At 40.7% G+C, this 23,670-nt stretch overlaps 1 protein-coding gene and 1 non-coding gene across 2 annotated transcripts in view; one reads left to right on the top strand and one right to left on the bottom strand.

Moving 5' to 3' along the window:
* Positions 1-23,670, bottom strand: part of TRPM3 (transient receptor potential cation channel subfamily M member 3) — a 307,424-nt gene that overhangs the window by 91,369 nt on the left and 192,385 nt on the right. The window contains exons 7-8 of the mRNA XM_074855487.1: positions 22,836-23,010; positions 8,774-8,897 (exon numbers count right to left, since the gene is read on the bottom strand). Of these exons, the coding sequence (XP_074711588.1) occupies positions 8,774-8,897; positions 22,836-23,010 (299 nt within the window). The remainder of the gene's footprint in view (positions 1-8,773; positions 8,898-22,835; positions 23,011-23,670) is intronic.
* On the top strand, positions 13,449-13,542 carry LOC141938439 (small nucleolar RNA Z122). Its single transcript, XR_012627285.1, has one exon. It is a non-coding gene; the product is annotated as a small nucleolar RNA Z122 (small nucleolar RNA).

Here is a 23,670-nt window from a genome sequence, read left to right as displayed (position 1 = left end):
GTATATTTGCAGTTACTGCTGTATCTACACAGAACCTGCATCTTATACAGTGAACTCCTTGTCTATGACTAAGATATTATAGCAGTAATGAATCGGTCTGCATCCCCCATCTGAAGTCACAGAAAGAGTAATTACATTTTTTTTTAAAAAGGCAAAAGAAATTACAACTCCCCAGACACAACAGGCCCAGGGAGTAAGAAAGGTTTCTGAACACTATTGTGAAGTTTATAAACTGCATTGAACCCTTTCTAATTCCCTTGTTGCAAAAATTGGTCTATATTATCTAATGTGGAAGTCGTTGTGTCACACAGTACTGTTTTGCCTTCACTTTCATTACTGGGACAATTGGCAGAGCTGTATAATGTTTCAAAGTGCATTTCCCAGAATTACTTATTAATAGTGTGAATGGGGTAATGGATATTTTCACAAGCTTATACTTTTAGAGGGAAAAGAAACATGCTACATTTAATTTCTGTAGCTGCAATCATGGAATATGTAGGAAGGGAAGAGATTTGTAGTAAGTAGCATTAGTATCTCCTAGGTTACTCTATGTGTGATAATTGTGCAGGCAGTATGCACGAAATAAAACAGAAAATGTCTACTTACTGAATGTAAGCAATGGAAGGAATATTGGTCTTTGCAGACTGGTGCTGAAGATGGCACAGCAGAGGTTCAGGATGGACCAGGATGGAGATTCCTGGAATGTGTGGGAGATAACTTCCTGACACAGCTGGTGAGTGAACCGACCAGAGAAGGTGCCCTGCTGGACCTCCTCTTTGTGAACAGAGAAGGACTGGTGGATGATGTGGCGGTTGGAGGCCGACTAGGGCACAGCGATCATGAAATAATAGAGTTCTCTATTCTTAGAGAGACCAGGAGAGGGGGAAGGAGAACTGACATCCTGGACTTCAGAAGGGCTGACTTTGATTGTTTAGGCAACTGCATGACAGGATCCCTTGGGAGATGGTCCTGAAGGGTATAGGGGTCCAGGAAGGCTGGACACTCTTTAAGAAGAAAGTCTTAATGGCTCAGGAGCAGGCTGTCCCCAGGTGCTGTAAGAGAAGCTGGCGACAGAGGAGACCACCATACGGCCTTTGGAAGAAGGGGCTAGCCACTCACAATGATTACAAAGACGCTGTGACGCTATGCAGGGCGGAATTCAGGAGGTCTAAAGCCCAGATAGAAATTAATCTGGCTTCAGCAGTCAAAGGTAACAAGAAATGTTTCTATAAGTACTTCAACAGCAAAAGAAAGACCAGGGAGAGCCTCCATCTCCTGCTAGATGCAGGAGGAAACATGGTAACAAGTGATGAGGAAAAGGCTGAGGTGCTTAATGCCTTCTTTGCCTCAGTCTTTAATAGCAAGACTAGTTGTATTGAGGGAATCCAGCCTCCTCAGCCAGAAGACAGAGACTGGGAGAACGACCCCCCTGTAATCCAGGAGGAGACAGTCAGTGACCTACTGCATCACGTAGACACACACAAGTCTATGGGACCAGATGGGATACACCCAAGGGTGCTGAAGGAGCTGGCTGGGGTGCTCGCCAAGCCGCTTTCCATCATTTACCAGCAGTCCTGGCTGACCGGGGAGGTCCCGACAGATTGGAAATTGGCCAATGTGACGCCCATCTATAAGAAGGGTTGGAAGGATGATCCAGGAAATTACAGGCCTGTCAGCTTGACTTCGGTGCCTGGGAAGCTGATGGAGCAGCTCATCCAGAGTACCATCTTACAACACATGCAGCACAACCAGGGGATAAGGCCCAGTCAGCATGGGTTTACGAAAGGCAGGTCCTGCTTGACAAACCTGATCTCCTTCTACAACAGGGCGACCTGCTTATTGGATGAGGGAAAGGCTGTGGATGTTGTTTGCCTTGACTTTAGCAAGGCCTTTGACACCGTTTCCCACAGCATTCTCCTGGCAACACTGGCTGCTCGCGGCTTGGATGGGCACATGCTTTGCTGGGTAAAAAGCTGGCTGGATGGCTGGGCCCAAAGAGTTGTGGTGAACGGAGTTAAATCCAGTTGGCGGCCGGTCATGAGTGGTGTCCCCCGGGGCTCGGTTTTGGGGCCACTCCTGTTTAACATCTTTATTGATGATCTAGACAAGGGGATCGAGTGCACCCTCAGTAAGTTTGCAGATGACACCAAGTTGGGTGGGAGTGTTGATCTGCTCGAGGGTAGGGAGGCTCTGCAGAGAGATCTGGACAGGCTGGAGCGATGGGCTGAGGCCAGCTGTAGGAGTTTCAATAAGGCCAAATGCCGGGTGCTGCACTTGGGCCACAACAACCCCCAGCAGCGCTACAGGCTTGGGGAGGAGTGGCTGGAGAGCTGCCAGTCAGAGAGGGACCTGGGGGTGTGGATTGACAGCCAGCTGAACAGGAGCCAGCAGTGTGCCCAGGTGGCCAAGAAGGCCAATGGCATCCTGGCTTGCATCAGCAATAGCGTGGCCAGCAGGGACAGGGAAGTGATCTTACCCCTGGACTCAGCACTGGTGAGGCCGCACCTCGATGACTGTGTTCAGTTTTGGGCCCCTCACTACAAAAAGGCCATTGAATGACTCGAGCGTGTCCAAGAAGGGCAACAGAACTGGTGCAGGATCTGGAGCACATGTCGTATGAGGAGCAGCTGAGGGAACTGGGGTTGTTTAGTCTAGAAAAGCCCTCTACAGCTACCTGAAAGGAGGGTGCAGAGAGCTGGGGATGAGTCTCTTTAACCAAGTAAGAAGTGATAGAACAAGAGGGAATGGTCTCAAGCTGCACCAGGGAAGGTTTAGACTGGATATCAGGAAGCATTTCTTTACACGGGTTGTTAGGCGTTGGAATGGGCTGCCCAGGGAGGTGGTGGAATCCCCATCCCTGGAGGTGTTTAAGAGTCGGGTTGACATAGCGCTGAGGGATATGGTGTAGTTGAGAACGGTCAGTGTTAGGTTAATGTTTGGACTAGATGATCTTCAATTTCTTTTCCAACCTAGATGATTCTGTGATTCTGTGACTAAATAACTGCCTAAATTGTACACTTTTGCTTCAGTGTTTGGTCTGACATTCTTGGCTTTCTGTTAGCAGAAGCCCTACCTCATCTGACAGCAGCTGAAAAGCAGCTGGTAGGATCAAAAGCTTTTCAAGGTTTCAGTGTAATACAACAGCTGCTTTTTTTTTTTTTTTTTTGGTTAATGTATATAGCTCCTTTGCTGGTGGAACTTGTTAGCTGAATTACTGAAACAAAAAAACCCAGATCGAGGATTAGATTTTGTTCTCTGTGGAGTCAATGGCAAAGTCCAGCTAACTTCATCTGACTTCTTGGCAGCTGAAAAAACAAAATATGGTTTTATTTCTTTAGCAAAAAGATATCAAATGAGGTTTGCAGAATTTAAAACGACCCTGTAATCATCATCTTTACACTTACTTACAGAGGTCAGGCCTACATACTAGACTAATCCTATTGATTTGCACTGACTGGATAGGAGATTTAACCTTCATTAAAATTAGGATAGCTGCTACAGTCACCGCTGAAGAGGACTGGCATCTCCATCTGGATGCAGAGGACGAATTAGGGTCAGTACACTTTACACAGGAAATCTCACAGTGTTTCCATGGGAGACACAAGAGTTGTTTCAGCAACCAGCAGGCTGGTAGTTACATGATGCTTTCCTGATCCAGATGTCTACTGTCAAGTTCCATGCTGTTCACAGCAACTATACTCCTGCCAGAACTACAGTTGATTTTTACTGTTTGAGAAGTCAACGCCTCTTCTGCCCCCTCTACAAAAAAGATTCCATCAGCATTAAAAAATATTAGCTGAAATAATTTGGTTTTGAAGCCAAATTTGTTTTAAAAAATGGATCTGAATGAACTTTTCAACCTTTGGGAAGGGCCAAAGGAATGAACTGACAATATGCCGGTAACTTCTTATAAGTCCATCTGATTTAGCTAATACTGAATTCAGAACATATCTATGTGTATGCTAATAAACAATTTTAGATGGTGTTTAATTAGCATAGAAATTCACTGACCCTGCACATCCAGCTGGAAAACACGACTTTTTGCAGTCAATATATGATCAAGTCAAGCTCTTCCCAGTATAAACTCTCCCAGAAACATGGACAGGTTTGCTCCAGCCTTTTCAGTCAGACAAAACTGAAACCACTGAAGATGAATAGGTCTTATTCATAGTCCAAATACAAAAGAAACTGCTAAATCACTCAATAGCTTCCCAGTACTTTGGGTCAATAATCAATAAGCTGAGTCAAAGACTTTCATTAGTAAGATAATATTAGGGTATGAATGTTAGCCTTGCAACACAGCCTGCTCACGCACTATGCGTTTCTGGACAATTTCAATCCATTTCTGTTTGAAAGAACACAGTAAGTAGCAAGCACCTTCATGATGCAGGTTGTCCTGATCTCAGCTCAATGCACGCAGCTACTTCAGCACGACACTGGCTTTGTTTAATCTGACATCACCAGAGTTGTAAGTTAGTCATGAAGTCATCTGAAATGATCTGTTACCATATATATACACTCAGCAACACAAAGTAGAAGTAAGGTTTACACTATCCCCAAGCAGCCATTATGTTTGTCACAGTGACCATACACTGAGGTACAGGAATAACAAAAAAAAGGAGGGACAAGTAAAAAATATCCATTACTTGCTGACATGAGAAAGAGATGGGACTTTATTGATTCTCTTTTAGCAAGAAGCTAATTAAATTATGTCTGCTGCCTCTATATGGAAACGAGATCCTGGAATTCATGGATGCACACAAACCTACGCCCACCGTCCATACACTCTTCGTTCTGCAAACCTTTCTGGCAGTGCAGTGGTAGGCAATGACACTATTAGTTTGCTTAAAGTAGTAACTGAATCTTCAAATATTCAAGTAAGCAAATTTAGCAGAAAATAGTCATGGTATTAATAAGAAAACAAACTTAACCAGCAGGCGGTACACAGTCTTTACTGCTGGTGTTAATGTGCCATTTTTTGATTACTAAGGTACTAAGATTGGATCTATCCTGATTCACGGCAATTGCCTTTTCTATTAAATTGATATAAAATTAGGTCTATTCACTCTCAAAACACTATTTTTGGAAGCATTAGTTTTATGAAAAATGTATCTCACTGCAACAAGTATGTTTGTTTTCAGGGACATGGAACTTTCTGGCTTGCCACAAAGTGGCCTTTCCCAGTTCCTGCCCAAAGAAGCTCCACAGATGGATCCATACAGCTTGTCGGAAAGCACATTCTGGTTTCTGAGAAATTCACATTGTGATTTGTGAACAAAGCACTCCAGTAACATGCCAGTCTAAACAAAATGATTAAGTATTACTGAAAGAACGGAGCAGCCTATATTTGTCAGAAAACTCAAACACCAGAATTAGTGTCTTTAAGGGAAAATAATAAGGCTAATTTATTTACTGAGACAGAAGACAATTCTGCACAGCTAGAATCAGACTTCTGAACTACAATCTAACACAACGTGTTTTCAGGGACTATCTGAAGTGAAGTCTCCTAATCTGCTGTTTTGAGGGATTCCCTTCCTTGCTGCCACTTGACTCTGGAGCCAAGCTGGGGCTCCAGTAAGAAATGTCACTGTCAGGCTGAGTCCTCAGGCAGTGCCCTCACCTGCTCTTTGTATTCTGAGATCAGCAAGGTAACTGCAGTAGAATGGAAGATCAAAAACTGTCTCATTGTACTTTTTTTTTTTTTTTTTTTTTTTCCCTCATTTATGGAATTCCATTTTATGGTAGCTTTGGACTAATTGATATGGAATGCAAATGCCCTAAGCAAAAAATTTTTCTTTCTTTTCTTAAATTTCCCCTCCCCTCCTTTTTTTTTTGTTTTTCTTTTTTAGTGACAGGCAAGTTATCATCAAATGGGCTGTTTTAGCTTCTCATGAGCCTCATGCAAGAGACGGGAACATGTAGAAAAAATGTTCATGTTTCTTTTTGAAAAAAAGTGTGGACTGGAGTTTGCAATACTGCTTCCTGCCTACTTAGCTTTGGTGAGCCTTCATGCTCCTATTTTAGGAACTTGTTAGCATAAACTTTTTAAGAATTCTATGTAAATGTGTCAGTAGATAATTTATTAATTATATACAAAACACTCTTCTGACCTTGTAATCTACAGTTATATATAGAGACCTGTATAGTCTACTTCATTTAAAATAGATTTTTATACCACAGACCTCATTAAGCACCTTGGTCCAAATACATTTCTGAATATAAATGCTGATGCTTGCAGTATCAACACTGCTAAGTTTACAATCCAATAAAACCTACTCATTAAATTGAGAAGTAGAATTTGCTCTGTCTTGCAAACCTAACAGACTTAGATCTCTCCTCTGATATGGCCTCACCTTATCATTCAGCTTGTGTACTCAGATTTTATACAACAAACAAACTTACACTTTATCAAATAAATGCAACATTGCACATCATAATAATGATGCTCTCTGGGCATACAATTCAGAGACAATTCTTTAAGACTGAAGTCCAAAATGTCAGAATTTGAAAAATCTGATGTTCTGTTAAAGGGGTAATTTTTGTTATGATTATGGTTTTTCCCTGGCCACCACACTTATGTCAAATTTATAAAAGAGATGCCAGTCTTTTTACACATTCTAAGTAGGTAGACTAGGAAAAAATTTTTCAAAGATAGCTTTTTGTTCCTTTCCAGAGATTAACTTGCATTTTATTTTCTCTCTCCATGTCCGTGATTCATCTGTATTTATGTACTTTACTATAAGAGCATCTTCCTGCCTGTACTGTTTGTACTTAATTGTTTAGCAGCACACTGTAATATGACAAACCTCTCCTGCACTGTCTACTTTGTTCCCTACGAATTCACCAGCCACAAAGTCAGTCAGGCACACTGACCATGAACTTAGGGGAAATAGCCATGACCAATCTGGCTGCTGTTGAGCTCTCTGAGACAATCTTTTGCATCTTTCTTCTATTTGTTTCTTTATGGAGAAGGGAGATTAGACTAATGATGAAGTCAGTTCATCAAGCAGTATTTTGCCTTATGCACAGCCAAATTAGAAGGTCAAGCCTGAGGAAGGACAAGAGCTGTGACAGATGTGGAAATATGAAACATCTGGCTTTGTAGAACCAATGAAGTCACCACTTGCTCCTGGGAACACATCACATCTCCAAGGTCATCCATCTCCTCTGGTAATGCTGTCTTCATCACTATGAGTATCACCTATCTTTTACATTCACATAGAAGATTATGAGTCTTAAAGAACACCATTAGCCTAGCAACCACACCTCAGACATAAAATCTTTCTAGCATACTACTGTTAAAATTAACCCTCTGAGTACAACTGAAGTACCAGAGGGAAACACTTGTTTTAATGTATTCTCTTTACATATGGTTAGGGTAGTGGTATACATTCAAACTCAGAACACCTAATTTTGGGCTTGATGTAGTTCACCTAGGAAAAGGATGACTATACCTTATGGGCTGCACTGTGAATGAAGCACTGACTGCTTGTGAATAGCTAAAGGGTGTTTAAAGTCTGCTATACAGTTTCAATTCTGATTGTGGGAGGAAGAAGGCAGCAGGGACTGCTGTATGTCCAGTTCATCAATCATTTATATTGCAATGGCATAATGGAACTGCATGTTGCTGTTATGTCTTCACAAAAAATTTGTCCTTGGGATCCTCTCCTCTCTACCATTGTCCCAGGTACATGCCAGATGATTGTGGTACACGTTATGCATAAGGAATGCTGACCACTTTTTGATGGATACACAAACCAAACAGAATACTGTGCTTTGGCAAGTTAAACCATGTAAAGAAATTTCTATTTTACAAAACTCTGTCTAGAAGAGCAGCCTTTTTTATTAACACTTCCTAATTGTTTTTCCCTGTTCCCCTCCAGTGTTAATTACTCTGTGGCATATTTTCAACTAAAATTAAAAGGCACTGCAGAGGATGAAGTCACAAAAAAACTCAGTTTCAGAAATGAAACCTTTGTAAAACAACTGAGTCAATCTTTCGAGTGTTACCCTACACAAAGTGTTGCAGACTGTTATCAGCCTGGAATTCCAGGAAGCTATGACATGAACTGAAAACAAAGCTTAGAAGAAAGATTAAGTTACAAAATTGAAGCATGTGTATTCAGTCAGTTTGTAAGAAATAAAAATCCCTGGTACTGAACCCCAAGTTTTTAACAATGTGAGTTTGCTTCAGAAATGCTTCTGCAAAACCAGTCTTGTGGAGCTCCCAGCAATGTTGAAAGATCTTGCATTCCTCAAGACAGTGTAAGTATTTGTTAAAGGGACACCCTTGCCACTGCAGAATAGGAGCCTTGGAGACAAGCTGTTTTCTTTTCTGGTCATACATCTCCCTAACTAAATAATAGCCCTAGTGATACTTGTGCAACTCTACAGCACCTTTAAAATATGATCCAAGTGACCAATAAACAATTATGCTTCCTTGTGAGGTTTTCTGTAGTTGAATGAGGTAGAGTTTTAATTATGATATGCCTGAGAATGACTGAAAAGTAGTAATATCCATACGCTACTAGTTGGATTTTGTCCTGTCAAAGGAAATGTAGAGGAATCTACAAAGGGAACAGATTTGTTGGATTAATCACTTTAAATGAGAAAATATAGATTAAATCAAACACAAGTCAGCATGATATAATATCCTTTTAAAGCCTGGATTACAGTGATCAGATCTGCGAAATCCTTCAATAGGCACCTGAAAAACTTGATCAAAACAATGCATAGAGCTCTCTCTTTGCCTCTAAAGAAAGTGTGAACATACCAGCTCCTTCTTTTTCATGCACTCCATGAGGACAATGAAAAGGTGCTGTGCCTGGGTTCGGGTGTATGTGAAAGTCTTCTGTATGGTAACTAGCAACTGGTCCCTCAAAGACTCGTTGATAAGTCTGAAATTCAAAAAGAAAAAATGAAGTAGAAAAACAGACATGAGGGAACATAGCAACTTCAGCTAAAGGTCAAACAAATAAGAGTTAGACAACAAATCACTGCAGGTTGTTTTGGGCAGGTTTGAAGGACAGGAATTGCTGAAACCATTGGAAAACAAATTGGAAAACACTGTTCTAGAAAAACACATTGATCATGTTGCAGTCCCTCATCTCTAAAGTTTTTATTTCAGTTCCTACATATTGCATGAGAGAAGATCATTCAAACTATCAGGCCTTTGGGATTTCTTAACAAAAACAAGAACCACAGTGACAGTCTGGATTTGACAGACACCAACACTTCAAGGCAAACTGAAGACCCCTTTCTACCAGTGAGTTAGTAGAATTCAACTCATGGTTCATTTTATGAAACTGCAAGCATTTGTGTTGTCAGAGTTTTTGATTTTCCTAACAGTTTCAACCTACCTAATTGATGCTGCACAGGACCAGGTAAGAAAGCAACAAAAATAATTTCTCTGTTCCTGAGTGCACTCAAAGAAACCATTTTGCTTTTGTTCATGCTCATCTTCCAGGAGTTTGAAGAGTAACCATTTTTATATTCCTCCTCAGTGCTAATGTTAGTACTCTCAGAAAGTGGCCCAACAGCAGAAATAAATAGTAATATTACATGGAATATTAGTACTTGAACCCTACCACTTGATATCAAAAAGCCAATTCCTCAGGACTGTTCTGGGTGAAACACTGCTGTTCTTAATGTCTTACAAAATAGTGGGCTCTAATTTAGAACATGTATCCTTTGATGTATGAAAGCTTCTACACCATAGCAGTTTTCCCACTTAAAAATTGTAACTGAGTGTTTCAAATTAGCTGAGTCAGATGTTTTACAGGATAAGTAATTGCTGATCATCTGGGGGAATGAAAATCAGAGAATCTTTATGACTCATATTTTATGACAGAAGATAAACAAAGATTTAGCCCTGCAGCAACTGTAAATAATTACCAGAAGCAGCACAGTATCTAAAAGTCATTGTCAGCTTATGGCAGCTTCTTTGGGAGAACAATGACCAAACCCCTGTTTATTTCATACTATTGGTAAAAGTTGTCTGTACTTCTCTGCAGCAAGGAAGCCCAAATGAGACTGCAGGATATTCATTACGCAATTGAATTTCAAATATGATTTAACTATCTAGTCTTTATACCTACAGCAAACATGTCGTTAGAAGAGACAACAAATGGGAATGGGAAAGAGGTATAGAGGTGCATAGGAGAATATAGAAGGCCTGGCATAGGGAGTGCATATGTTCTCTAGTCTCTAAGTTTGACTTTGACTGTAAATATCCCTGTTGAGTAGGACTTCCACTTCACAAAGAAGCCTGTAAGGCATATGTCAATGTGTTTGAATTAAAATGAGTTTACATGGGGTTTTAGATCATGCTGTGGATCACTGTCTTTCTATGCCTGGCTCCTCCTGTTGTCTTCTACTTTATTACAGACTCCTCTTGAATGGAGAGTCTACGTCTGCACTTCCTCTTTTCACTGAGGAGCAGTATGGCCCCAGATGTGCTTTCTCCTGGGATAGTGAAGAGGTGACAACACTGCATTTACTGCTCACTCACTAAGTAAGCACTCCTTCCCTGCAGAGTGACCTGCTGCCCTCACAAAAAGGCAGCATACAATGAGTTAAAACCTCCAACCCTCTTGGAGGGCAGCAGTGAGAGCTGACAGCACAAGACCTTCTGTGTTGAGGTTGTAAGAAAAGTAACCTGACCTTCTGTATAGAAGCAAGGATGTTGCAAGCACATGGGAACATGAAACAAGATGTCAGAGCACATGTAGAAATGTAGATTCACTCCATGTTAAAGAGAATCAACTTGGAAAGGCTGACATCCTGAAAAGTACTAACATACTTTGAGTTGCAGATTGATATAATGAAGTTCCTTTTTTAGGGTCTTTAAAAAGATTTGGTGGGAAATTTGCTTTAATCAAGAAGGCTGTTCTTAACAAAATGGTGCTATAACTGTAAATATAAGTGTTTCAGAACTAAGCAATTTTCCATCCTTCAACCTAAGAGAGAAAAAAGGGGTTAATCATTAAGAACAAGTTTCTTAAAAACATCAACTGGACAATCTAAAAAGAGATTTAATTAAAGCTCTAATTTCCTTTGGAAATGATATATGAAAGTGAAGTACATGAAAAAGTATGAAAAGTATATGAAGTATATTAAAAATACATGAAATTGGAAGAATCTGAAATTAGAGAACTTCAGAAAACATTTCTAAAGATCCTGGGGTGAAAACCATCCTGTTTTCTCATCATAATTTAATTTTCCTTTAAAAAAGGGTAGAATCCAAACTTAAAATTTCATTTCAAAAATGCTCTGAGAGCAGAGCAGAGCTCTCTCTCAGGCTAAGACACACAGAAAGCAAGAGAAATTTGTTTTCATAAGCATTGTCTGAAAGCAGAATTAAGTCTTGAAGCTTCAGAAGCAGCCATCACTTTTCCTTCCTGAATTAAAGCTATCATTAACTGTATCACATCTTAAGTTTAAACAGCATGTAAAGCAAACTCCATGTGAAGGATATGGAGTTTTTTTTTTTTAAAAAAAAGTATCAAGAAGTCGTTCCCTAACTACAGAGGTACACATCTGTTGATGTAACACTGCTCAGAAACTTCCTGTTATCATTTGATTTATGCGGTTTTCTAGCCTTATTATTTTTTTTAACACCTCATTGGTCTGCAGTTCTACAAGTCTGTTATAAGATGAAAAACTTGAAGTGATTGTAATCAGAAATAGCAACAATAATGGCAAGCTTTCTGATAGAGTAATCATAGATGAGTTAAGCTTTGTGTTAATTAAAATCAATCATATCAAAACTGTAACACATTTACTCCTTAGGAATCTATAAATGTTAGAAGGTATCAGATCAAAGTTCCCAATTATGTAATCCATCTGGGACAAATACAAACTGTGCCAGGCTATTAAAGGATAAATCTATGATGCATTCACCAAATCCAATGCATGTAAAACAAGTGACTTCACAGGGAACTGTGAGCAAAATAACTGGAACTTGCAGGTGGGGTGATGATATATCCACTATGCAATCACAGCCACATCTGTTACACATAAAACTTTAGCACACATTTTAAAAAATCAGATTCTTAATTTTAGAGTCGGGGGGAAAAGAGATGGCTCCTTGAGCCTTGTGATTAGGTCTAACCTAGAACACAGGAGATTCTTGTCCACTGACTTGGGAACACTATATATTCAGCAGCCTCTGTCATGGATTATGAACCTCATATGCATAAAGCTCCATAGGCATAAAACCGCTCACTTTACTGACTGAAACTCTACGGTTGTGACTTCCTTCCAAGTCAGCATACTCCCACCCTAAGAAAACTGGATAGTGTCAGATGAAGATAGTACTTTTTTCACCTTTCTGCTAGGCTTCAGTTTGGAAAATATTTTGCAACATACCAATAAAGTCCTGTTTGGGGCATTTTGATGGCCCATTTCCTGATTTCCTGAATTCCACTTAATGTGCCACAGAAACCAAACCGCAGGTAACTTGCTCTCGCCTAAACAAAATGTTCTACAAAAGGACAATTTAACCTGTTCATTTCTCTCATTCCCCACATAGTTCAACTCTGTCCTTTCATTCCCCAAATACCTAAGATAAGCCCATTTTCCCACCAGTCTAGATATCCAACTATTTTTCTTTTTTTTCCAGTGGAGCTGGATTGCTGATGAAATTTAGATACCGACTGTTAAAAATCTGGCATCTGAAGTAGAAATATACACATCTACATTTAGTTTCAGGAGAAAAAAATCTACTCATAATTGTTACTAAGAGTGATTTTTTTTTTTCTTCCTTAGAAGATGCCAACATTAGTTTTGATGCAACAGATTACCAGAACTGACCTGTATGGCCTTACCACAGGACAAAAGGGAGACAGATGTCTTGGATCCATCAGGAGATGCCAGTTAAAACCATGAATTGACGAAGTAAATAAAATGACATTCTATTTCTGTCCAAGATACACTGGAAGATTAAACAGCAAAGCAGAACTCCCTTCATTGCTTTGGCTGACGCAGAAGAGACAGATGACAGCATTTTGACATACTCCCTTTTCAGAAAGAAATTGTTCTTTAAGTCATGCCTAACATTTGAGTAGATAATAGACATTCCACTCAGTAACATTACAGCCTTTCAAACTCATGGCATATGATTTTGTAGTGAACACTGGAGAGGATTTGAAAGATCTGGCCCATAGCCAACTTCCTAAATTATTTAGTTTTTTTTCTCCAGAGATTTTTAGTATTGGAATTGTACAATATACTAGCTATTTATAAAGATAATGCTCTAATGCAATTTAAAAATGCAAGTTCATTACATTTTTTTAAAACTTATTGTTACAAAAAAGTTTTGAAATTCTCTAAATGAAACACTTCATTCAATGAACTGCACATAATCTGTTTCTAACTTTTCATCTGTGAATTCTTTTTTTTAATTATTCTTTTTATTCAGGATAAAGACAATATATCCACAAAATATCAGTGTGATGTGAAAAACTATTCCCTGCCCTCCTTTATAAGAAGCTTAAGGAATTTTCTGTTTTAATTATGATTTGCACTTCAGACAATCACACTATATTTAAGAAACATGACCAGAGGCTCTGCTGATATTTTCTTCCATTGGAATTACAAATAAGACACAGTTGTACAACTTTGTGGGACTGCCTGAATTTCTCACACTTATTAAATCCACACATTTTGCATAGTATTGTTATGAGAAGAGACAGAAAATAAATGTAATTATTCCTTCATTCTGTTCAAACACGGCTGATTCCTGGGTGCTTTTCTGAGGAATCAGCTTAACTTACAGCTTTCCATTGGTGGTTGTTCTACACCATTTTTCCCTGACTGTGTTTATTAAATGGTTGTGCTTTCACCAAAAGAGAGATGATTGTATTTCAACAAAGAAATGACCTGTTTCTATCCAGCTTTTGATTTGCAAAGTACTTTGTTATGAGAGAAAAGTAACGATATCAAAATATGCAATGTGAAAGCAATCTTACAAAATAATTCAGATGTGATAGTACCCATGATCCCCCATGATGTGGTAGACAGCATGGGGGATACAGAAGATACACATCATACCTACATTATGATCTCTTTTGTTTGAAGTATAAAATCCCTATATTTTCCCTATTAGAAAAAAAGAGATTTAAGTAATATACTTCAATTATGAACTCTAAAAACTATGCTACAGCAGATGCAAAGACAGATCAATTCAAAGGCAATCTTAATGATTCTCATATGAGGATGCTCATTTAAAGCACAGAGAATTAGACAAGAAGTACATTTTTATGGCATTGAATTGAAGTCCTTAAGGTTCTCATGCTTGCAGGAATAGAACTGATGGAGTAGTTAACATGCTATAGACTGCATTCAAATATTACAAGTCATTTCCCGTTCTGTAAGGAAATATTTGTCTAAGAATAACCTAGTGTTTCATTTTTCTCACTTTAAATTCAGCATTTATTAAAAAAATCTCTGAGTATTAAAAACTACTGAATGATCCTATAAATAGTTGCACTTCACAGTTTGTTTACTTCCAGCTTGTGCTTTTATGCAAGACAATGAAATGAGAAGGCATCCTCAATTATACAGTCAAAAATACTTTGGCTTTATTGGAGGAGAGTTATTAACAACTAGGATATTCACTTAGGGCTTAGTAGGGGACTGAATTTGGGTATTTAGGATCAATCTTATGTTCTTACCCCTCGACGCTTTTCAACACATTTTCAACTTTTAAGTAAATGAGAAATTAAGTGCTTCAGAGCCTGGAGAACCTGACCTTTAGATTAGGGGCAATAGCAATGAGCAGCCAAAGAATTCTTCCAAGAGACCACATGGGGAAAGTTGCATTTAAGCCGCCCTCTCATTTAGGTTATCCAGTGTAGAGAGCTTTTTTGTCATTAAGATGTAAAAGGTATTGGGATCTTACTCAGCTTACTACCAAGAATTTTATTTGCTTGTAGCAAAATGTAGCCAACTTGTACATTCTTAATACCCTGTTCAAGACTTTTCAGACCAAGGCAATATGTAGTCCCTGAAATTGAAGTTGTGGCAAACGTAAAAAAACCCACCTGTGTGAATTCTGCGTATCTGATACTCATAATGCTGAAACCGCAGCTCAGTAGGAAACTGCGTATCTGCCTTGCCTTCCCCCTGAAACTTCAATGAGATGGATGAGATACTGAGGCTTCAAAACTGATTTAGCTCCAGAGGCATATTTACTTCAAGGTATGCTTCACAGTTCCTTCTGACCTGTTCCTGGCACATCACACAGTTGCAGGCAACACCTCCTGCAAGGCAGTGCAGACACAGCTCTCTGTGTTGTGCTGGCAGCCTCATTCCACTGCAGCTCAGCTTGCTTATGGTTACAATATGCACTCAAAGACTGCCCTAGCTGGGTGAAATCTCTGCTTTCTGCTATGTGAAATCAGTTAGGAAGGATAAATAATGTGGAAGGAAGGAAAGCACATCACAATTCTGTGAAACCCAATACAAAAGGACCTGTTGGGCAGATACACAATTGTCTAACACTCTTAAGGATCTCTCCGAGAGGAGGGATTGGCACCACACTGATCAAAACTCAAGCAGAGAGCTATATTTTGTCCTCCTTCACCTCCAGACATAGTTCTTTTCCCTCAGGAAACAAAGTTTCCAATAAACTTAAAAACTCACAGCAGTGCTTAGTGCACACATCCACACATTCTTATATGTAGAAAATTAATTCACATCGGTCTGCAATAGGTGAGAATTCAAGACACTGAAAAAGCAGTATGATAGTATCAACATGCAAGTGCTGAGTCTGTTGCTGCCATGAATGATGTGGTTTTTGAGTGATTTAGATCAGCTATCCAGTGCATAGCAGCTGGAAGATATGCTGTGTCTCAGAGAAGACCCTGATTTGCAGCCAGCAGGCACAACTAAAATAGGTTTTGGCTTTATAGTCTGATTGCACAGGGGATTGCAGACTTATTTCTGCATGAAATTTGAATGTGCCACATTGATGAAAAGTCTAATAGACACAGTTTTGTATAACCTACTTAGATTACATCCAAAAGAAAAAGCTAGTAGTTGAACTCAGTTAATGTGCCAATTATTCAGTATTCTCCTCATATTGCTAAGCACTACTCAAAACTAAGCTACAAAGGGGGAAAAATACCCAATTTGTATTTGAAGTCTAATGCATTTGGGTAAGATATTTTTATGAATGTAAATAACAACGGTGTTTCACTTGCGGTATTCTTAAAAATATCATTCCATTTTAGACTGATGTTTTTCTGAAGTAGGGCAAACACACAGGAATCCCCACTAGTTAGCTTTACAAATTTCATAGTCTGTGCATTCAATTTAGTGCAAGGTGAACAGAAAAAAGAAAAAAAAAGCTATTTTATAATATTGTAGGCAGCACCTGGAATGGCAACACCACAAAAAGAAGACCCATAGTAAGGAGAATAATAGCTTTCACAAAGCCAGACTTGAGCATCTCAGGTAAGAAATTACTTGCTTCTTCTGCCTCAAAGTGATTCTATCACTTGCCTTTCTTACAGGCAGCAGTTTGTGATGATTAATTACAATCACAGAATCATAGAATGGTTTGGGTTAGAAGGGACCTTTAAGGATTACCTAGTTCCAAACCTGCTGCATTGGGAAGGGACATCTTTCACTAGGTCAGGTTGCTCAAAGCCCCACCCAACTTGACTTTGAACACTTCCAGGGAGGAGGCATCCACAGTGTCTCACCACCCTCATCATAAAGAATGTCTTCCTTATGCCCAATCTATATCTACCCTCTTTCAATTTAAAACCATTGTCCCTTGTCCTCTCACTACAGGACCTTGTAAAAGGTCTCTCTTTCTCTCTTTCTTATAACCCACCTTTATATATTGAAATAAAATGCATTCATTCTCTTCTTGCTATATTCCTTTTCATAATGACATCAGAACACAGACAAGGTAGATGGAAATTGTATAGGTACATAACAAACAAAGGGATAAAACATATTTAAGTAAGGTTCTGTTAAATGTGTTAATAGTGAGGTCACTGAAAACAGAAAAACAACTTCTCAAAGATTCAGATGAAACCTGGCACACTCAGGTCTATCCCAGATGCAATACCGGACTACACATGAACCTGAATATAAAATGGAATTAAATATTTGTGGAAAACTATCTTATTCTTAGTAGGAGTTTTAGGCTGAGTAAATCATGATCACACTTCTTAAAAAATAGTAATATATAATAATGCTTGGTCTAGAGCTCAGTGTTTACGGATTTATGTTTTATTATTTGCATAAGTCTGTGTAGGTCTTAAGATGTATCTTCACATATTCTAACACACACAAAAATGAGTCCCTTCCCCATGAATCCTGATCGGAAGATTACTGCAGCTACTTGGAAAAAAAGCATGAAATAGCTCTTAAGTGTAAGAATTCAAGGGGGTTTTGGTCTCAAATTATTAGGTCCTCCCTTATTTGTTATTTCTTACTCTGAGCAGCATACTCTGAGTTCTGCTTTGGGAGCTTCTAGGCACAAGGTCCATTATCATTGCAGAACATCCAGAAACCCTCTGAGGGTGCCTGGTGGTGCTGCCAGGTAAGGATGAAGTAAGGGCAGCCACGAGGGTATGAGCCTGAGAAGGGGCCAGCTTTTTCTAATTAGCATGATGAGAGTCCTTAACCCAGGGCTGTAGCCTTATTTGTAACTGACCCCTTATTTAGGGAGGGTCAAGCACCTATTAGCTGGTGCTCAGGAGAGGCCTATATAAGAACCAGGCCAAGAGGGTCCAAAGAAGGAGAGCTTAGCTGAATTTGTTCTAGTGTAAGTAGTATCAAGTGTAGTGGTGACATGCTACAGGGTAATTTTCCTGGTAGGTGCTGGAGTAGCTGCCCCTGCTGGAGCAGAGGCTTTGATGCAGATGGTGCTTTGGGTGGTGGATGCAGCTCTCCAAGTCCTGGGCTATGAGGTCTATGATGTCAGGAGAGGTGGTTTTCTTTCCTGTAGGTCTGCTGTCTTGGAGGAGTTGTGCCACCAAGCATAGAAGTTATGGAAGGAAGTGGACAGGCTGTGCAGCATCAGAAAAGATGAAAAGGAAATAGACAGGATCTTTGAGATCCAACAGCTTGAAGAACCCCAGACCCCAACTGCAATATAGATGCAGGAAGTGTCCACACCTAGTATTTAGGTAAGTACAACCTCTGGAGAAGGCAAAGGATGAAAGCTGGTGACTGCTGGCACAAAGACTAAGGCACCTGCCCCACCTAATGGCTTACAACTACAAAACAGGTTCACTGTTTTCAAAGTTGAAGAGGAGACACATGTGCCTACAAGCAAAGGATCTGTGCCACCTGCCTCTAACCCATGTAAGACCACCAAGAAGAAGCAGTGAGCGATTATAATATCCCCCTGCTGCAGGGGACAGAGGCATTCGTCCTCACCTATTAGCTAGAGAGGTTTGTTGCCTGCTGGGGCCCAGAACTGGGATATTGTGGAAGGACTGCCAAAGCTTGTCTGACCATCTGACTACTACCCCCTGCTGTTCTTCCCCATGGTCACCAATGATATTGCAAGGGGAAACCTAGAGAGTATCAAAAGTGACTACAGAGCTCTGGGAGTAGTAGTGAAGGGTATGAGGGCCCACATGGTGTTCTCCTCGATATTGCTGGTCAGAGCAAAGGGTGTTGGGAGGAGGACACTGATAATATAAGTTAATATCTGGTTGCAGAGCTGGTGTTGGTGATGGTTCTGGCTTCTATGACCATGGGACCCTCCTTGCAGACCAGTGTCTGCTTGTGAGAGGTGGGATCCACAGGGTTTAAGCAGACTCACCTCCATTTTTATGTAAGCAAGGAAGTGCCTACAGGGCATCATTATGGAGAAATCCCTAAAGTCCTTTCTGGGAAATTAGTGTGCTGGGGTGCTTCTCTAAAGTGTGTGTATACTAATGTGCACAGTATGGGGAATAAACATGAGTGAGACCTGTATGCAGTTGCAGGGCTATGATCTTGTTGGGATCGCAGAGACATGGTGGGATGGCTCCTGTGACTGGAGGTGTTACAATGGAGGGATACAAGTTCTTAGGAGAGACAGGCTGGAAAGATGAGGAGTTGGAGTTGCCCTTTATGTGAGAACAGCTGGAGTGCATGGAGCTCTGACTGGGGATGGATGATGAGCTAATTGAGAGTTTATGGGTTAGGATTAAAAAGGAGACAGGTAAGGGTGACACTGAAGTGGGTGTCTGCTTATAGACTGCATGAACAGGAAGAGGAAGTGGATGAGGCCCCCCACAGACAGTTAGGAGCAGCCACATGTTCACAGGCCCTCATCCTTATGGAGAATTTTAACCACTGCAATATCTGCTGGAGGGATAACACAGCAGGGCATAAACAATCCTGGAGGTTCCTTGGAGTGCATTGACAAGAACTTCCTGATCCAAGTGACAGAGCAGCCAATAAGGACAGATGTTCTGTTGGACCTCATATTCACCAACAAAGAGGGACTCAATGGGGTCAAAGTCAGACTTGGCTGCAGTGACTGTGAGATGGTGGAGTTCAGGATTCTGAGAGGAGGGAGGGGGCAAAAAGCAAGTTCACAACCCTGGATTTGAGGAGAGCAGACTTTGGCCTCTGGGAATCTGCTTGGAGGAGTCCTATGGGATAAGACCAAGAGAGAAGAAGGGCCCAAGAAAGCTGGTTAATATTCAAGTATCACTATCTCCAAGCTCAATGAATGAGGCAGGGGACCTGGTGACACAGGACATACAAAAGGCTGAAATACTGAGTTCTTTCTTCAATCCTAGGACCCAGAGGCCAGGGGGGAAAGTCTGGAGGAAAGAAGTCATACCCTTGTTGGAACAGGATCAGGTCAGGGAATGCTTAAACAAACTGGACATATGTAAGTCCATGGACCCTGATGGTGTGAGAGACTGAAATGTCAAATGATTTTCTCAAAGCTTGCTTGTGTGTGTGCTTTGAGTCACAGGGTGGTGTCAGTAATGCCTCGACCATTCATCAAGGACTAGTTGTGCCCTTTGTAATTATCTAAGGAATGTCACCCAAGGAAGTGGGATTGTATCAAAGGATGCAGCTTCCCACTCCCTTGCAGTTGTATTGACAAACTCCTTAGATAAGCCTCAAAGAGGTGGACTGAGTGAAACCAGGTGTTTCTCATCAAGCACAAGGACTGCTGACCACTGGCCATTGTATAAGCCTGATACTTTGTGGGTCTATTGTATTGCTAATGACTTTGCGCCTTTGCCATTGAACTGATAAGAGGTGAGCGTTTCTGCCCCAGAAGCTGGATGATTGCTCAAGAAGCATGAAGTCAGCAAAAACCTGTGGGAGCAGAGGAAAAACTAAAGGTGGGCAGATAGGCTAATCAGCTGATAAGATGAGCTTAAAAGACAACAGAGAACTTTGCTCAGTGTGCACCACCACCGAAGAACTGAAGACTGAGGAACAACAGGATGCTGCTGGATCCATGGTGGTGACTATTCTTGCGACCCTGTTCTGGATGCTTGCTTGATTTCTGTCTTTTCCTTCCATTCTGTTCTATTGCTATCCCTCTTCACTTTTAATAATAAAAAACTGTTTTGGGGGTACAGCATTTGACCTTGTTCGTGTCTTAATCTCACTCTTGGGATCATATTGAAACCTCCCTTGACATTGGATCAGGACAGATGGGATGCACTCATGAATGCTAAGGGAGCTGGCTGATGTCATTGCAAGACCACCCCCTAATCTTTGAACAATAATGACAACTGGAAAAATTGTCTGGGGACTAGAGAAAAGCAATGATCACTCCTATCTTCAAGAAGAGCAAGAAGAAGGACCCAGGGAACCACAGGCTGGTCAGCCTCCCCTTGATCACTGCAGAGGTGATGTAGCAACTAATCCAGGAAACCATATCCAGGCACATGAAGATGATCAGGAGTAGTCATTGTGGATTCACCAAGGGGAAATCATGCTTGACAACATGATCACCTTCTGTGATGAACTGACAGGTTTGGTAGATTAGGGACAAGCAGTGGATATTGTCTGTGTAGACTTTAGTAAGGTGTTTGACACTGTCTCCCACAAGATCAGCACAGAGAAGCTGTTGAAGTATGGGCCGGAGGAGCAGACAGTGAGGTGAATTCAAAACTGGCTGAATGGCTGGGCCCAGAGTGTTGTCATCAGTGCTATAAAGTCTAGTAGGAGTCCAACAAATAGTGGTGTGTTCCAGGGACAAATCCTGGGTCCAATCCTGCTCAACATCCTCATTAATAATCTGGAAGATGGGGCTGAGTGTACCCTCTGCAAACTGCTGACAATATAAAACTGGGAGGAGTGGCTGATATACCCAAGGCCTGTGCTGCCTTCTGGCAGATGGACCTTGACAGGCTGCAGAAATGGGCTGATAGTAACCTCATATAGTTCAACAGGGGGAAATGAAAAATCATGCACCTGGGGAGGAACAACCCCATGTACCAGTACATGCTGAGGGCTTCCCAGCAAGAAAGATGCTTGGCAGAAAAGGACCTGGGGATCCTGGTGGACACCAAGTTGAACATGAGCCAGCAATGTGCCACTGCAGCAACAATAGCTAATGGTATCCTGGGCTGCATTAGGAGGAGTGTTGCCAGCAGATTGGGGCAGATGATCCTTCCTTTCTACTCAGCACTGGTGAGGACACACCTGGAGTCCTGTGTCCAGTTCTGGACTCCACAGTACATGAGAGACATGGGCATGATGGAGAGAGTTCAGTGAAGGGCCACTACAATGATGAAGGGACTGGAGGAGGCTGAGGGAGCGGGGACTGTTCAGCCTGGAGAAGAGATGGCTCAGAGAGGATCTCATCAAGGTATATAAATACCCCAAAAGAGGGCATAAAGAAGATGGAGCCAGCCGTTTTTCAGTGGTGTCCAGTGACAGGGCCAGAAACAATGGACAGAAGCTGAAATAACCGAGGTTCCCTCTGAACATCAGAAAACACTTTTTTTACTGTGTGGGTAACTGAGCACTGGCACAGGTTGCCCTGAGAGATTGTGAAGTCTCTGTCCTTAGAGACATTCTAAAGCCATCCAGACATGATCCTGGGCAACTGGCTCTAGGTGATCATGCTTGAGCAGGAGTGTTGGACTAGGTGACCTTCAGAGGTCCCTTCCAACCTCAACTGTTCTGTGATTCTATGGTTGTTGACATATTTTTGGGGGTAGAGGAGAAAAACAAAGACTATTAAAGACTTGGGCGTTCAGTAATAATATGTACTTTGGAACTTGCAAAGTATGCTTAGAGCCTGATTCAACAAAACCAAGCTTGAATCTTCTATGATAAAAGCTAAATACTATCCTTGCCTCATCTTGAGTCTGCAAAGAAAGGTGGGACATTGCAAAACTGCACAAGCAGTCATGTGTGAACATAGGTGGGTGGGCAGAATCATGCCCAATAGGCAAGGCAGATACAAACTAGCTTATATGAACATGCAGAGGTAAATGAAAGCTGAAGACAGCAGTACAGTATATTATAATGAAATAGCATATCTAAGTCAATGAAAATAATTCCCTGTGCCTCTTGATTTTAATCCCTTGACCTGTAACTGCAAGATACCATACACTGTGCTTGTCAGTGTATTACATGTCATGGCAAGTAACTGTATGATACAATGTCTACACCTCTGTTTTATTATGTAGACCTTCCTTAGTGTTGCTTTAACTGTTTTTTTTTTTTTCTGTTCTGGATACCTTCAGTATTTGACCCATATCAATGATGGAAACAGCCATGTGAGGAAGGTATTGCTTCTGCATGATATTGCCAATAATTTCCTGGGCTCTATCTTATCACCAAATTGAACCTGTGGATGGAGAAATAACACACACTAGGGAATGACTTACCCTCCTTCTTCAGAGTATTTGTGACCAAAGGCAAGGATGTCAGATGCCCGGCCACTGCCATCACATATCACAACAGGAACAGGAGGAGTGTCTCGCAGGTACTCCAGAACAATGGAGATAACATTGGGACCTCCTTCCACAATAAGGGCCACCACTGGAACCCCTTGACCAATTCCTGGAGGGAAAAAAAGAAGGAAACAAAAAAAAAAACAAACAAAAAAGAAAAGGAACAAAAAAGGCAAAGCCAGCAAAGAAACAAAACATAACAGAAGACAGAAAAAAAAATCAGACTGAAATTACTGCATTGTGACTGCACAGTTATATGTTAGAGAAAATGGCATTCAGAAAATCATAGATTTTTAAGGACAGAAGGGACCAGTGTGGTCATCTTGTCAGTTCTAATGCATAAACCAGGATTTTCTAGAATTATTTTCTGTTTTAAATATAACAGCTATGGTTGGAATAGACCACAAATTTCTTAAAAGATTGAATCTTGGTTTGAAAGCATAGAGAAGCTACCACCATTCTTCTTAACATGTTCAGAGCCACGACTTTGTCGCTTGCTTGTAACCTAGATTTTGCATGGTGTCAGCTTCCAATCATTGGGTCTTCCAGTAGCTCTGCTTGCTGTTTTAAAATTTCCTCTATGATATTTTTCTTGCTGTATTAGTTGCATTTTAAGGTTGCAGCTGAATAGCCCTTCAACATTCTCTTTGATAAACTAAACGTATTCTGTTACAAGTCAATGCAATACTTGTTTTTGAATTCTAGTTGGTCTCAGTTTTTCTCTGAATTCTCAGCAAATTTTGCAGCATACTCCTTGATTTGTAGCTCC

The sequence above is a fragment of the Strix uralensis genome, chromosome Z (assembly GCF_047716275.1).
Source record: "Strix uralensis isolate ZFMK-TIS-50842 chromosome Z, bStrUra1, whole genome shotgun sequence".
NCBI lineage: Eukaryota > Metazoa > Chordata > Aves > Strigiformes > Strigidae > Strix > Strix uralensis.
The sequence above is the reverse complement of the archived record's forward strand: the minus strand, read 5'-3'. Positions and strand labels throughout refer to the sequence as shown.